We start from the raw sequence: 15,533 nt of genomic DNA, 5'->3' as shown, positions 1-15,533 counted from the left end.
AAAATAAATAAATAAACTTAAAAATATATATACACTAAAAACTAAAATAAACAAGTGGGAACTTCTCCTGTGAAAATCTGGCTCATCACCTGAACTGGGATTATGCCAATGAGTGGGCAGGCAAGGGAAAGGCAGTGAGTGGTAGCCAATTAATTAGTCAATCAAAAAGTATTTATAGAATTCTCCGTGTACACGGCAGCAGGCAGGACTCAGAGGGAGATGCAAAGAAGAGTAAAAGGTAGTACCATAGCACATGGAGAGCTCAGACTTGTGGGAGGCAAGGTGTGCATGTGCTAGTGGAAAGATAGGACGAGGCAGGATTTTAATTGAGCAGAGGTGTCTTCTAGATGCCGAGACTGTAACACAGACAAGCAAGCGGTTATTCTGGGCTTATCACCATTGACGCTGTACCAGAGGGTGGCGATTTTCAAAGCAGCTATAATTGGTTAGACTAAGTAGTTCTGTCTTACCAGACCCCTTACCACTGAGCACAAGACGATTTGGATGAGACAATCTGAGGGATGAAGGAGCATTGTTTTCCAAACGTGATTCCACAGAGATTGGGCTTGTGTCCTTAGCAGAGAGCTCTTTTAAAGCAAACAAATCATTCTGGAAATGTGTAGGGGCCTCCAGTTAGAGGATACAGAAGTCCTGGGGATGTAATCTACAGCACGGTGACTGTAGTTAACAATATCGTGTTGTATATTTGAAAGTTGCCAAGAGAGCAGATGTTAAAAGTTCCTAACACAAGAAAAAAATTCGTAACTGTGTATGGGGCTGGTTAATTGAGCTTATTGTGGGGATCATTTTGCAATGTACAGAAGTCACCCCCTTTTTTATTTTATTTTTTAAATGTTTATTTTTGAGACGCACGCGCACACACACACACACACACACACACACACACACAGTGCAAGCAGGGGAGGGGCAGAGAGAGAGAGAGAGACACAGAGTCTGAAGCAGGCTCCAGGCTCCAAGCCGTCAGCACAGAGCCTGACGCGGGGCTTGAATTCCCAAACCTCGAGATCATGACCTGAGCCGAAGTTGGACACTTAACTGATGGAGCCGCCCAGGCGCCCCCCCTCCTGCCACCTCCCCATACAGTAGCCGCCTCTCATCCACAGTTTCAGTTACCTGCAGTCGATCACAGTGATAAAGTAGATACATGATCCTCTTTCTGAGGCCGTGAGGGCAGTAGCAGCCGTGTGCTGCTGTCACAGCGCCTACGTCATTCACTCACCGCATCTCATCACGTAGGCATTTTATCATCTCATGTCATCACAAGAAGAAGCATGGGTACAACACAGTGAGGTATTTTGAGAAAGAGAAAGGTCATATTTACATAATTTGTATTAGAGTACAGCATACTGTTGTAATGGTTCTATTTTATTGTTAGTTATTCTTGTTAACCTCTAACTATGCCTAATAGAGAAATTAAACTTAATCGTAAGAATGTGCATGTAGGAAAAAACACAGGATATACAAAGTTTGGCACTCTCTGTGGTTCCAGGCTTCCTGGGAGCGTCTTGGAACAGATCCCTGAGGGATAAGGGAGGACTACTTTATACTATATCAAATCATTAGCTGTGCATCTAAAACTAATGCAGTGTATGTTGATCAGTTCTGAATTTTTTTAATGTTTGGGGGAACACATATGACTGCCACACTAATTACATACCAAAAATCTCACCGTTGCACATGGACTCGAGAAAGCCACTTTTAGAAATCTTGGCGGAATAAGTATGTGAGTAGAGGAAACTGAGACAAGGAAAAAAAAATTATAAGGGTATAATTATAAAGTATGACCTGAAATGTTTAGCTAATCATTTCCATTGGCCAGGTTTTTTTTTTTTTTTTAATTAAAAAAAAAAATTTTTTTTTCAACGTTTATTTTTGGGACAGAGAGAGACAGAGCATGAACGGGGGAGGGGCAGAGAGAGAGGGAGACACAGAATCGGAAACAGGCTCCAGGCTCTGAGCCATCAGCCCAGAGCCTGACGCGGGGCTCGAACTCACGGACCGCGAGATCGTGACCTGGCTGAAGTCGGACGCTTAACCGACTGCGCCACCCAGGCGCCCCAGGTTTTTTATGTTATGTTATTTTATTTTACTTACTTATTTTTCATTTTTTATTGAAGTGTAATTACGTTCAGGCGTACAGCATAGTGATTTGACAACTCTGTTGGCCAGGTCTTTTAGATGATTGCCCAGCATTTAAAATGCACAAAGGCTTGATACAGTGGTTTGTAAATCTGTTTGCACAGTTAGCAAAAATAAATGAGATGTCTTCCTAACAGTAGCTAACACATCTATCACTGATCATGTCACAGACTTTGTATGCCTTTCTATACACACTTAGTATATGTGCTGCCGAAGCGAGCACTCTATACACATTTATAGGAACCCTATGTACAGGTAGTAACTAAATAAAGCAAAACAAAATTAAGCTCTTTCCCAAAGAACTTCAGTTAGTGATTCCAAAAGCAGGGCCCCCTCTAAACAGCCCTGGTTAAAAAGAGGCAAACGATTGAGACCTTGTAAAAATGTTTGTAAGTGTGGGGAACTCTCCCTTTCTGGAAACTACCGTGGGAAAGGATAGGAATGTCGTCTCTCTTACTGTTTTAGTCATTGTCTTATTGCAGAGCATTGCACACAAAATTAGTATTAGGAACTATCTGTACTTTAAGGATGGGTTTTATGAAATGACCAATGTTATTTTTTAACTTTTAAGTGATACTATAAAATTAATATAAGTATAATATAAAAGTAATATATGAATAGAAATAATATAACACAAATATAATATAAAATTAATAAATGTTTAAATGATGACAGCCATCCTTTCACCTAGGAAAATGCTACCAAAGACAGTATATGAGAGAATACTAACTGGCTATATTCTTTTTTTTTTTAATTTTTTTTTTCAACGTTTTATTTATTTTTGGGACAGAGAGAGACAGAGCATGAACGGGGGAGGGGCAGAGAGAGAGGGAGACACAGAATCGGAAACAGGCCCCAGGCTCTGAGCCATCAGCCCAGAGCCTGACGCGGGGCTCGAACTCACGGACCGCGAGATCGTGACCTGGCTGAAGTCGGATGCTTAACTGACTGCGCCACCCAGGCGCCCCCCATTTTCCTATTTTTGCCACACCTTTTTGAAAATCATTCATTAAAACATTTGATCAACCCTGAGGTATGTCATTGTGAAATCCCAAATCCTTGAGGACAAAGACCCCGCAAACTTCCTCCAGAGAGGAAAACGAAGACTGCATCAAGGGATGAAAAATCAGAGAATCAGAACGGCTTTGGACCTCTCAACAGTAACCTAGGAAGCTAGAACACAATGGAGGAATGCCTTGAAAATTTTGAGGAAAGCTTCCATCCCAGAATCCTACACTCAGCCAAACCTCCAAAGTGTGAAGGCAAAATCAATGTATTTTCAGACTTGCAGTTTCTCCACGAAAATTGTCCTTTCACATACTTTGTTTTCAGAAGAAAATGCTCTGAAACTAAGAAGACAGTTAAGAAAGTACACCAAGAAAGAGGAGGGTATAGAATCGGAAAAGCAGGTGATACTAGGTAAGAGGGCGCGGGGAGAAGGCCCTGGGGTAAAGGGGAAGGCAGATCTCTGGTCCCAGAGGCACCGTGGGCCTACTGAGCTCTCATGCACTTGGAGTGATTCTCCAGAAGAGATGCCTCTGAGAAGAAAGATGTAATAGCATTCCAGATGTGTTTGCCTCAACTGAAAGGAGACTTGTACAGCTGGGAGAAGAGTTCGGGGTGAATAACTTTTAAGTATGTAGAGAAAACTGGGAAGTATGTAGAGAAAACTGAACAACAGAGCTGCAGGGAAACAGGTTGTGAAAAAAGAAAATGGAGAATGATTTTAGGATATGTTGTGACTCAGCTGTGAATAGTCATAAACGTGTTGACCCTGATGCTTGGTCACATAGAAATTGTGACACAACAGTACTGGGCAAAAGGAAGTGTTCATGTGTCTGGTGGTGGGGATTGGGCAAAACCTCTTGGTTTTGGTGGGAACTCAGTGGATAATGCCTGGAACCGGAGAGAAACAAGACACACAGAGATGGCAACATGTTATGTACAGATGAGGAGATAATTACTGAAAGAAACAGCTAAAATCATGGAAATCGGTTGATTCTCAAGGCAAAAATGGAAGGAGGCAGCCTCATAGAACTATTGTAGAGCTATTTAAATTCTGTGCATGTCTAAAGAGTTAAACTTTAAGAAGGGAAAAGTGAGGGGATAATTCAAATGAGGAAAAAAAAAACCAAGATGAGTTATACTTCCTATTATAAAGGAACTCAAGAAAGAATACTACCAAATTATTACAAAACAAGGAATTAAGATTCACCTCGAGTGTAATTTCCTAAAACAGATCATTAAAAAGAGAAGGTCATGGAATTCTATATTCCTCCCACTTTTTCTTTCCACCCACCCTCACACCCGGTCAGATGATTGTGTTTATCCTCTATAAGCCGGAGGTTATAGGGGACCTCATCTTGGGGTTGGCTTCTGCATGAATTGGAGGACTAGACAGTCTGGAGACCAGGTTTGAGCCTCATCATCTGACCTAGTCTCTTGGTTGCCCAGCTGTGTGTCTGGCTTCTCTCTGCTTCTCATCTGATTCTTAGAACATCTTATGTCTGACCAGTTTGCCATAGATCCCCTCTTCTGTTGGCTTCCTGGTCCAAATCCATCTGTCTGTCCACCTGGCTCTGACTCATTCCTTACCCTGACCTTGCTGTCTACATTTCCTGTCCTATCCATTTCCTCAGCCTGATTCCTAATTCCTGGCCTCATGAAAACTTGGCTAAATCCACTTTGAAAAACCAAGGCGAATGGAACTGCCTGGGAAGAATTTGGAGAATCTGTTGCTCTGTTCTTTCTTCATTCTTGAGAGCCAGGATAGCAGCTGAGGGCACATGTGGGGAGGGGTGTGTGTGTGTGTGTGTGTGTGTGTGTGTGTGTGTGTGTGTTGGGAGAAGAAAGCATAGCCATCTTGGACCCCATCATTCTCCCTGGGAATGCTACCATGTATATTTTGGATATCTTTCTCTTTTTTATTCTTTTATTTTTTCTTCTATTTCTCTTAGAAACTGTTCTAAAATTTTAAACCCAGAGGCATCTTTCCAGCTTCCTTGCCTGGGTTGTATTTTGATCTCTTCAGAGGCTGTGACAAGACTCCAGTCCATGGTGATTTTACGCGAAGTGACATCTGATTTGTTTTCAGACTGCATTCCACACCAGTCAGCCTGGCCCTGCAGTGTGTGGGCTAACTCCTGTTGTCTCTCAACATATGGAGCGCTATTAGATAGTGTGAGTTTGAGTCTTGTCAGGGAGGCCGATTAAGCCCCAGTCGGGGACAGCCGTCCTAAGTGTGAAATGTAACAGGCCTTCCTGAAATGGCGCTGTGAGCCTCTGGAGGTGGTGGGTGCCTTTCTGTTGGGGCATCGGGAACTTGCTAACAAAGCAAACACGTTTTTTTTTTTTCCTTAGCATGGGCTAGGTCTATGGTGTAACATTTGGCAAGTTGAGTAACAGAGAACAGAGATAACCGTGAACAGATGGACGCCTATTAAAAGATTTGAGGGGCTTTTACCATCTCTCAAATGGCCTTCACCCTCCTACAGGATACCCAGTTCCCTTGCACGATTACGTAAAGAGTTCAATTAAATTGCTTCTTTTTTTTTTTTTTTCAATTGCAGTAGAAGCGAAAGCTCTGACGTTAAGAGGAAAAGAATAGATGAGAAACTTCTAATTTTGAATCCCCTTGGGATTAGATGCTGATTTCAGCCGTGCAGAGAACACTGCCCCATATTTTGAAAGCATAGCTGCTGGCAGTTTCAGAGGAGATGACTTTCCAAAATAGGCAGTGAACCCCCCCATCCGTATCTGATGACCATCTGACATGTGGATGTAGAAGTACAGAGCTACCCACATGTTTTGATAAGTCTAACCTTGCTCTTGAAAATGGCAGTGACATGTCATCATTATGAAATACAAAACACACACAAAAAAATGCATTACCTGGTTGTTTGCAGAAATAGAAAACATTACCTGTCTTAGAGAAATAGTATTTACTCACCCTCTGGGGCAGCCCTGTCTCCTCTATGGGAGCACGTCTATCTTCTTTGGCTTAAGATGATGCTTAGAAAGTTCGCAAGAGTGAGAACTACAGACACTGATTAAGATGGGGTGTGTTTTACTTTCTCTGGGGCAGCAGCCTGAATTTGCCAAAAGCAGTCGTAGGTTGGTATGGCGGGAGCTATGGTATCTCTAAGCTGGATCTCATGAACTTGGCCAAATTAGATTGGGTTCCATTCCTCAGCGGTTGCCTTCATAACTTTACATTGTAGGGCCGGCAATTTTAAGGTACTCACCTGTGCACACTCAGGATAGCTCTCTAAGAAGTGTTTGGACGCAGAAAAGCTAGATACCCAACATGCCCACTCTTATCCTCAATCCCTTATTCAGCGTCAAACCCAATTTATCCCAGCAGAGACTGCTGGGGAACCAAAGCTTCCTGTCTCCAGAAACCACTCCACCTAAAACTAAACTGTGTCCAAAAATAATCAGCAGCAAAATGAAATATACACTGTTAATATTTTAAATTAAAAATTTCCACCATTCGGAATAATTGTAACCTAAAGTAATCCAGCGGCAGACACACTGAAGGTGGTAATAAGTAGAAGACAGCCCTTAGAGATGAAAACCCAGTCACCTGCTAAATGATATGGTTTCATAAACTCAATTCCGAGCTCAGCTGTTTGGCTTAAAGTAATTGAGTAGGTAAACAAGAATTACCAGTGGGTTTAGTGTCCCCTGGAGAGTTATACTTTCACAGAAAGAAATCATTGGAAATAGTTAAAATATGCTCCTACCATTTAGTAGGATAAAAGTTGGCAATATTAATTGTGAGATATATGTTCACAGGCTTTTAGTTTATGCTAGACATAGATTGTATCATAGCACAAGGAAGCATCCGAGGAGATACTTGTTAATGGTGTAGGGAGTGATTTTTTTGTGTATTGCATCTGGAGCTTATAAAGTCATTGAATCGAATAGAAACCAAGATCAATATAATTTGGGTTTTTTGGGTTTTTTTTTTTTGTTCCAAGGTTTACGTTTTTTGGAGTTTCACATATTTTCCTGATGTATAGAAATACTCTGTAGGTAATGAAAGCCATTCCGAGTAATTTTTATCTTCCCTGTTGCTGCTGTTAAATTTAATGGTGTCAGCTTGCTAATCCTCCCTGACATTCACACGGACTCCATTTGTGCTTGTGTTTTTCTAGAATGGCAGAGATGCAAGGACTGATGGAGAGGCTGGAACGGGTGGTCGGCCGACTGGAGTCGCTGTCTGCAGAGTCACACCGGCCTCCTGGGGACTGTGAGGGACTTAATGGTGTCAGTAGAGGTAGGGACACTAACTGTTGTCATTACTTAATGTTCTCCCCATCACTTAGTTCTCAGGAAATATTTTTATCACCCTTTCTTCAGCTTTCGTACTCCTTCCTTCCTTCCTTCCTTTATTTGTTTTGTTTACTTTTTTTGAGATGCAGCGGGGAGGGGGAGATAGAATCCCAAGCAGCTTCCTCACTTTCAGCGCACAACCTGAGGCGGGGCTCAAACCCACGAACTGTGAGATCATGACCTGAGCCCAAATCAAGCATTAGACTCTTAACCAACTGAGCCACCCAGGCACCCCCATACTCCTTCCTTTGTATGTGATCATGATATTCACCAGATGCAAGCCATCCCTGAAGAAGGGAAAGGAAATAAAGTTTCAACCCACAATCTGCAAAAATTACCAGTATCTGTGCCTATTAAGAGCATAATCTATGTGCCAAATGTCGTTATTCGTTTGCTCTAGTGTTTATACTGTTGTTCCACATTCCGCAGTGGCTATACATATATTATCTGAGTAATTTTATCAAAGAGAAATTAATGTTCTCGATTACAGTGTCAATTGGAAGGAATTATCATTCTCTAGATTTGAATTTTAAAGAGAACAAGTCATTAAATTTAAGAATTGCAGTTTTGAAGGAAGTGAGTCTGACGGGAAGCCAAACGTTGGTTCCAAGCAACATGATCACGTCGCATTGTGTCACCTGTGCCTGTTCCTAACCAAATATGCCTTTAAAGTCATATGCTAATGCCACTTAAAAAAAAAGATTTTAAATATATGATCAAACATAAAAAGTTAACAACATAACATAAAAGTTAGCTAGAAGAATACCATATATGGCAAACTCTCTAAGTATCGACAGTAATTTTTCCAGTTCCTTCTTGTCTGAGGTCGTAGATTTAGGAAATAAAAATACAGGACACCCAGTTAAATTTGAATTTCAGATGAACTACTTTTTTGGGGGCGGGGTATAAGTATGTTCCACACACTGCCTGGGATATACTGCATGGTACACACTTAACTCTAAAAATTTATTCATTATTTATTTAAAATTCCAATGTAACTCGGGGATCTGTATCTCATCTGGCAACTCTATTCTTGTCTCAAGTACACTTCCTCCTTATCTGACCCATTTTGAATCCTATCAGGCTTTGGGGACCGAGAAAAGCCTAGGGGAATGGGGTCTTCAAAAAAAAAAAAAAGCTTTCACTAGGCAAGATCCACATTGGTGTTTCTAGAATTTCAGGAGTATTTGGGGGCTGTGCCTTGTATCGGATGCCTTAGGACAAAAATTACTGCATGAACACACATGCACAGACTGGTTTTTCCCCCCTGAACATAATGAAAACTAAAATGTTTTGAATGAATTGAAAGGGGATGTTCTTTAAAGGGAGGCTGCCAGGGGCCTGTTAATTTCTTCCACATCAACTGAAACACATCTATGATTTCATTCTGAGCCTCTCTTTGTTAACTGTATAATTGGTGTAGGAGATTCAGTAAACCTCATTTGTAAGGAAATATTTTCATGTTCGCTTCAATAACTTGGGTTTCCTATGTCTTTGACATCAGGAGATCAAAAGACATTTCTGTACGATTGCTGCCCACAAATAGAAAGCCTGTAGATGCATAAAATATAAGTAAAATCCAACTCTCAGAACACTGTGTAGCGTTGTTGAATAAAGGGGGGAAAAACTCAATAATTTGAACCTCACTTGACTTAAAGAGGTATTAGACTGCACTTTGTATTTTCTTTGTTACAACAGTAATTTTCAGGGAAACTTAATAGACTAAACAAAATTGGAAGGTGTATAATTAAATTACTTAAGTATTTAAACAGATATTTTCTAATACAGAAAATTGTTCCAAACCAGTTATTAGAATGAGGTCTTTTAAAACAACTTACCCAGCGGTTTATTATCCTACTAGGAATGCAGTAGGGTCATTGGTAAGCAGGATAATTAGTAAAATATCTGAATGATAACCATCCTTAAAACATTTTACAACCCTAAACAGCATCGCTTTCATTTCTTCTTAATTTGGTAAGCTTTGATGGTTTTCTAAATTCTATTTTTAACAAATCCTTAAGGACACCCTCTCACCTGAAATATAAAACATCGTTATTATGGTGATGTTATAACTGAAGTTAAAAAAATTTTTTTGATTTAGAAAGAAACTTTTAGGAGCGTCTGGACAGCTCAGTTGGTTAAGGATCCGACTTCAGCTCAGGTCATGATCTCACAGTTTGTGAGTTCAAGCCCCACATCAGGCTCTGTGCTGACAGCTTGGAGCCTGGAGCCTGCTTTGGACTCTCTGCCCCTCCTCTTCTCGCTCTCTCTCTCTCTCTATCTGTCTCTCTCTCAAATAAATAAACACTAAAACATTTAAAAAGAAATAAAAAGAAATTTTTAGATGGAACCCTGTCCACTACATCTGTAATATGCAGAAGTCAGCGAACTGCCTTCTTATGATACAGGTGCTATGTTGTGTTTTATGGTGGTTTTTTCCCCCTGACGATCAGGTAAGTTTGGTTCAACAGTTGAAGAAGTATTTTTGCACGCACACCAAGTAATGAGTACTTTGTTATATATGAGGAAATCTAAGATGGATTATATGCAGAATCCTCCAGAATCTTTGGTCTCCATGCTTTGCTATTCAGGGCCACAACTGCTTTGATTAAGGGATGCTCACAAGATGCAGGCTGGGAAGAAAGACAGGTCATTAAGGGCTGCCCAGAGGAGGTGTGAACAGAGCTAAGTGATGAAATAATTCATCACTTTTATATTTTAAAATATAATTCATCACTTTTATTATTTTAAAATAATTCCCTTTTATAACCGTTCCTTCTGCTATGTAGAGTCCTTTGTCTCATGTCTCAAACTCTCCAACTTTAAATACATCGCAGACACCTCTCAGGTGTCTCCCCCAGCAACAAACGGGTTTATCTGCTTCCAAATGGACCCCTAAGGAATCTGTGGGCTTGCCCCCCTTTTATATTCCAGAAGTTGGTATGTACTGTATTTTGAACTTTAAGGTTCAGCTTCAATAGCCTGCTTAGAAGTTAGACTGTAGGTGCACAGCACTGTAAGCAGCTGTTTTCATCACCTTCTGGGCCTGTGGAAATGGGCATCTGGGAAAGGAAGGAAGCTTTATCCTACAGCTTTATGAGCATGGCTACTCATGTACAGTTTGAGAAAGGGAATCCTAGGTTTTGGTTTGGATTTTAATTGCCTGTAGGTTGCGTTTTTCAATACTAGGGACATGAAATCTGGGACTAAGACACAATTTTTCTGTTAAAACGCAGGGAAAGAGATACAGAGCACTCCAGGTTGGGCCGTTGTCGCTTGGGTTTTTATGGTAATTTGTCAGATCAAAACTTAACATGAGTTAGCTCAGAAGACTTTTTCATGCTTCCCAACTCTGCCTCCCTTCCCCAGGAAGTGAGGACAGGATGGAACAGAATGTGTGACATTGGCATTGTTTTCCTACTTACCAGAGTTTGTTATTGCCTTTTAATTGTCCTGGGTAATCTTGGTAACTGTGTGCAAGGTCTCACAGCACCTGGGCAGATCAGTGTAGTAGAAAGTACACTTGGATCTGCCTCTTATTTCACTATAGTTTTGGTCAAGTCATGTGCTCCGATTACATCTCCATTTCCTCAACCAGTAAAACTATGATGGTGCTACTTAGCCTCGTGAGTTTGGGGAAGAAACAAATTCGTATGTAGGTGAAAGTGCTTACTCAAATAGGAAAGCATTGTGTTTTCTTGAGCCATTGAAAAATGTTTGAGGAATACTGACCGAATGAGAATGGCATGGGCGATATTAAGCTTCCATAGGGCCTCTGGCAAAGCAGTATCAGCTTTTCATTAGACTCCTGGGGACTGGGGCACCTGGGTGGCTCAGTCATTTGAGCTTCCTACTTCAGCACAGATCATGACCTCAACAGTTCATGGGTTCAAGTCCCGCGTCGGGTTCTGTGCTGACAGCTCAGAGCCTGCAGCCTGCTTCAGATTCTGTCTCCCTCTCTGTCTGCCTCTCCCCTGCTTGCACTCCATCTCTCTCTCTCTCTCTCTCAAAAATAAATAAAAACATTAAAAAAAAAAAAAAACCTCTCAGAGACTGACAAAATGTGATTCTTCCAAAGGTGTGGCACCCTCCGTGGAAGCCTTTGATAAGCTGATGAACAGCATGGTGGCGGAGTTTTTACAGAAGAGTAGGATCCTTGCTGGCGATGTGGAGACTCACGTGAGTACTTTTCTCTCTTTGTCTCTGTGGAGATGTCTACTATTTAAAAAACAAACAAACAAACAAACAAACAAACACCCCAGAAATGACAAGGGTGGGTGAGGATATGGGGAGACTGGGGTCCTTGTTCACTGCTGCTGGCAATGCAGAGTGACATAGCCAGTGTCGAATCCCGAAAGCAGGATCCCGAAGAGCTATTTGTGTACCCACGTTCCCAGCAGCATGATGCACCAATAGCCAAAAGGTGGAAGCCACCGTGTGTGTGTGGACAGATGAAAGGGCAAACACAATGTGGTCTATGCGTCCAAGGGAATATTATTCAGCCTTAAAAAGGAAGGAAATTCTGACATGCGCTACAACATGGTTGCACCTTGAGGATATTTCGTTAAGGGAAATAAGTCAGTTACAAAATGACAAGGACTGTATGATTCCATTATACATGAGGTGTCTATGAATCCATTGAGCTGAGGGAGGTACCTAGAGTAGCCAACCAGACTCACAGATACAGAAAGTAGAATGCCGGCTGCTCGGGGCTGGCGGGAGAGAGAAGTGGGAATTTGTTTAATGGGTATAGCGTTTTAGTCTTGCAATGAAAGCTAAACTCTGAGAAAGTTCTGGAGATCTGTTGCAGGACGATGTGAATATACTTAACAGTACTGAGATGTACACTTAAAGATGGTGAAGAGGGTACCATGTGTATTTTACCACAGTGGAAAAGTGCAGCCTGAGGAGGAAGCAAAATCATAGAATTTGATAATCCTTGGATTGATAAAGACCTTTAATGATATCTGGGCCAGACTTCCAGTTTTAGACACTTCGGATACATTTAAAAATGTTTAGGGTCACCTGGGTGGCTCAGTTCGTTGAGCGTCTGACTCTTGGTTTCGGCTCAGGTCATGATCCCAGGGTCGTGGGATCGAGACCCGTGTTGGGCTCTGCACGGAGTGTGGAGTCTGCTTGAGATTCTCTCTTTTCGTCTGCCTTTCCTGCTCTCTCTCTCTCTCTCAAAAATAGAAAAATTTAAAAAAATGTTTAGCATCCTCCTTGACACTAGTCATTATTTGCATGCATTTAGTGAAAATCTAATGTCATAGCCAAACCAATTAAAAAACCTAGGAGAAATTTATCTCCAGGTTCTTCTTTCTTCATTTGCCTTTGTTTCTCACAGAGGATTAAATTCCAAATCCATCCGCTCATGGATTTCTCAGCAATGGCAAAACCATTTTTAGTGTAGATTCACAGAAAACCTGATTCTTGAATAAAGCTGAGGTTTGCAGTTAAAAAAAAAAAGAAGCAACCATAAAAAGGGATTCTCTCTTACTTGTCCCCCAATTAGACATTATATGCAGCACCCAACCCCAGTCTTCCAGGTGATCTGGTGGCTCAGGTGATACCAGAGACTCCAGGATTGTAATTAAATAGGTGCCTGTCTCCTCCCGTTTACAATGCGTGTGTTCGTCACATCTAAGAAAAAGGAAGATTCGTCTCATGACCTCCATTTTTATTAAAATCCCTATTGAAACGCCTCTTGGCAGAAGAGGGGAAACTGCTGTACATGGGTTCTAGAAAAGTCCGTGTAATGAGACGTGTTCACTTCCAGTGGATCCCGGAGCTCAGTGGTTATTCGGGTCTGTTCTTGAGCTTAATGTGCTTGTTCTCGAGAAACCTTGTATGCAGTAAGACAGTGGCTGGACTGCTTCTGTTTGAGGCACGACAGCACCTGAAAACTAACACGCAAAGTGGAATATTCCTGCCACTACACTAAGAGATTCTGAAGAAACTGACAAACATTTACTGTCTTAAACTCTATTACAAGATTACTGGATCATTATGGTTCCTATCAGTTAACATTGACATTGTACTTGTGAGGTGCAGAGTACATTGTAACTGTCATTAGCAATATCTCACAAAATTAAATATAGAAGTGTTGTACTAGAGCATTGAATTTGCCCTTAAAGAAAACACGCCGTGTTTGCATACCAACTAAGTCTCTTCAAATTCCATAGTAAACAGTTCCTTTCAATTCTTTTCAGAACAAAGCAAGTTCTAAATAAAGTGTAGCCCGGTTTATATCACGTTTTTTCTCCTCTCCACTCGTCAGCCTGAAAACAGTATGACTCAACTGGAGGACAGTTCTCAATAATGGGTGCAGAATGCTTAAAGAAAGGCATGTTTTTCACTAACAAGTTTTTTGAAAAATGAAAGGAGAGAAAGAAGGAAGAAAAGAGAGGGGAGGAGGAGAAGAGAAAAAGAGGCAGAGAAAACCTTGTCATCTCAAAGTTTAGACTCTGCTTCTACAACACAAAGGAAGTACAGACAGCTATTGTCCACCTGCCCATGACTTTAATACACTGAGAAGGCGGTTTATTTTCTCTCTTATAGAACCATGTGTCATTGACATTAAGCTTGCAGCTGCTGCCTCTCACATAAGCCAGAAGTGGGGGTTGAACATTGTTCCAAGAACACACCTGTTGCCTAGAAGAAGAAAAAAAACCCCTCACATACCTGATTGTACAGTATGGAAATCTGAGAATGACACAAATGTGCATCATGTTAAATCCTATCCGTGTATTTAAAAGCTGTTTCACAGATACTAATAATGAATAAGGGCAGCCAAGCTATGATTTAACGTCTGCTTCGATGTGTTGGCTGCTGGCTGGGCTTTAATTTACTGATCACTCAATAGTCCATTGACAGACCAGACCACAAAAAAGAGGAACTAATAGCTACAATTAGGAAGCCCTGTTGAACCAAAGAACATAACAGGTTTAGAAAAGATTAGATCTTGTAAAGCCTTCTTGTGTGCAACATAAACCCAAGGGCTTATTTAAACTAGTCTTCAACCCAGGAACACTGGCGAAGCTTGCACCCCTTTTAAGAAAGAATCCACAGTGCATAATTTTATAATAGCTATTTAGGTTAAATATAGTCTTCGATGTCAAAGGAAAGGATCCCCCAGAAACTGGGTGTATGTAATACCGAGCTCTTGGCCAGGCATCATTTATCCTTAACTGGACTTACGTGATTGTTTTTCACAAAGCTGGCCTGCTGTTATTCACAGTCAATGGACCCAATCTCAGGCTATTTCTAAATGATTTGACAATCGCAAAATGACTATGAATCACATAGCTCCTCTCAAAGCAAACCCTTTTTGGAGATTTATAGAATTTACATTTTAAAAATGTCTCTGGAAGTCTGGAACCATTTATTTTCTGTTCTTGATTAAAATGGATAAGAAAGAAACACTCTTTTATTCATTGTTTCGTAAAAATGAGAGAACCATACTTTGAATCCAAGGGGAATACAATTCAGTTAAGAAGTACAGCACACTTAAGCATAGTGTGATTAAGTCACAGTGCACCGTGTTATGACCTTGACTTCCCTGCCTTTGTAAAGGACGAACATTTTTAGACAGTTATGATGGGGGCACTCCTGATGGGTCACAATCACTCTAGATGTTTCTAGTCTTTGTTATTTATTTAAATCATCTCTAAAATGTTTTGTTTGTCTTCATGCCATGTTCAGAGAGCGGCTGACTAGGACTAGCAGGTTGTATTTGCATTTTAGAGCTGGCTCGACTTTTTACAGTGTAACCTTGAGCTGGTCCCTTACCCTCCCCAGTGCTATGAGGCTGGACGACCTCCCTCCCAAGGGCCTTCCCTTTCTCACAGCCCGATGGAGCGACTCCCCCCTGTGTCAGCATTAAAGCATGAGGGAGGGGCTGATGGGTTTCCACACAGGGCTTGCAATAGGGTGTTGTCACCCTTATAAACGTATCTTGAGTCATGCCAGGGAAAGTACCTCAATCATCTGGACATCCCATACAAGCAGAAGGAAACACAACAGAAAAAGGACAC

General features: G+C 41.2%; 1 protein-coding gene across 5 annotated transcripts in view; it reads left to right on the top strand.

Annotated features, from left to right (window-relative positions):
- Window positions 1–15,533, top strand: part of CAP2 (cyclase associated actin cytoskeleton regulatory protein 2) — a 153,579-nt gene that overhangs the window by 18,565 nt on the left and 119,481 nt on the right. For 2 of the 5 annotated variants that reach the window (XM_086706191.1, XM_025917215.2), the window contains exons 2-3: window positions 7,320–7,441; window positions 11,576–11,676. In XM_086706191.1, coding sequence (XP_086562317.1) covers window positions 7,321–7,441; window positions 11,576–11,676 — 222 coding nt within the window. In that variant the 5' untranslated portion in view covers window position 7,320. Of the gene's footprint in view, window positions 1–3,557; window positions 3,580–7,319; window positions 7,442–11,575; window positions 11,677–15,533 lie in introns of those variants that run through there. The other 3 variants (XM_086706193.1, XM_086706192.1, XM_086706190.1) reach the window with 2 other exon arrangements.

This window comes from Puma concolor, chromosome B2 (assembly GCF_028749965.1).
Source record: "Puma concolor isolate L17-30 chromosome B2, mPumCon1.1.hap2, whole genome shotgun sequence".
In the NCBI taxonomy this organism is placed as follows: domain Eukaryota; kingdom Metazoa; phylum Chordata; class Mammalia; order Carnivora; family Felidae; genus Puma; species Puma concolor.
The sequence above is the reverse complement of the archived record's forward strand: the minus strand, read 5'-3'. Positions and strand labels throughout refer to the sequence as shown.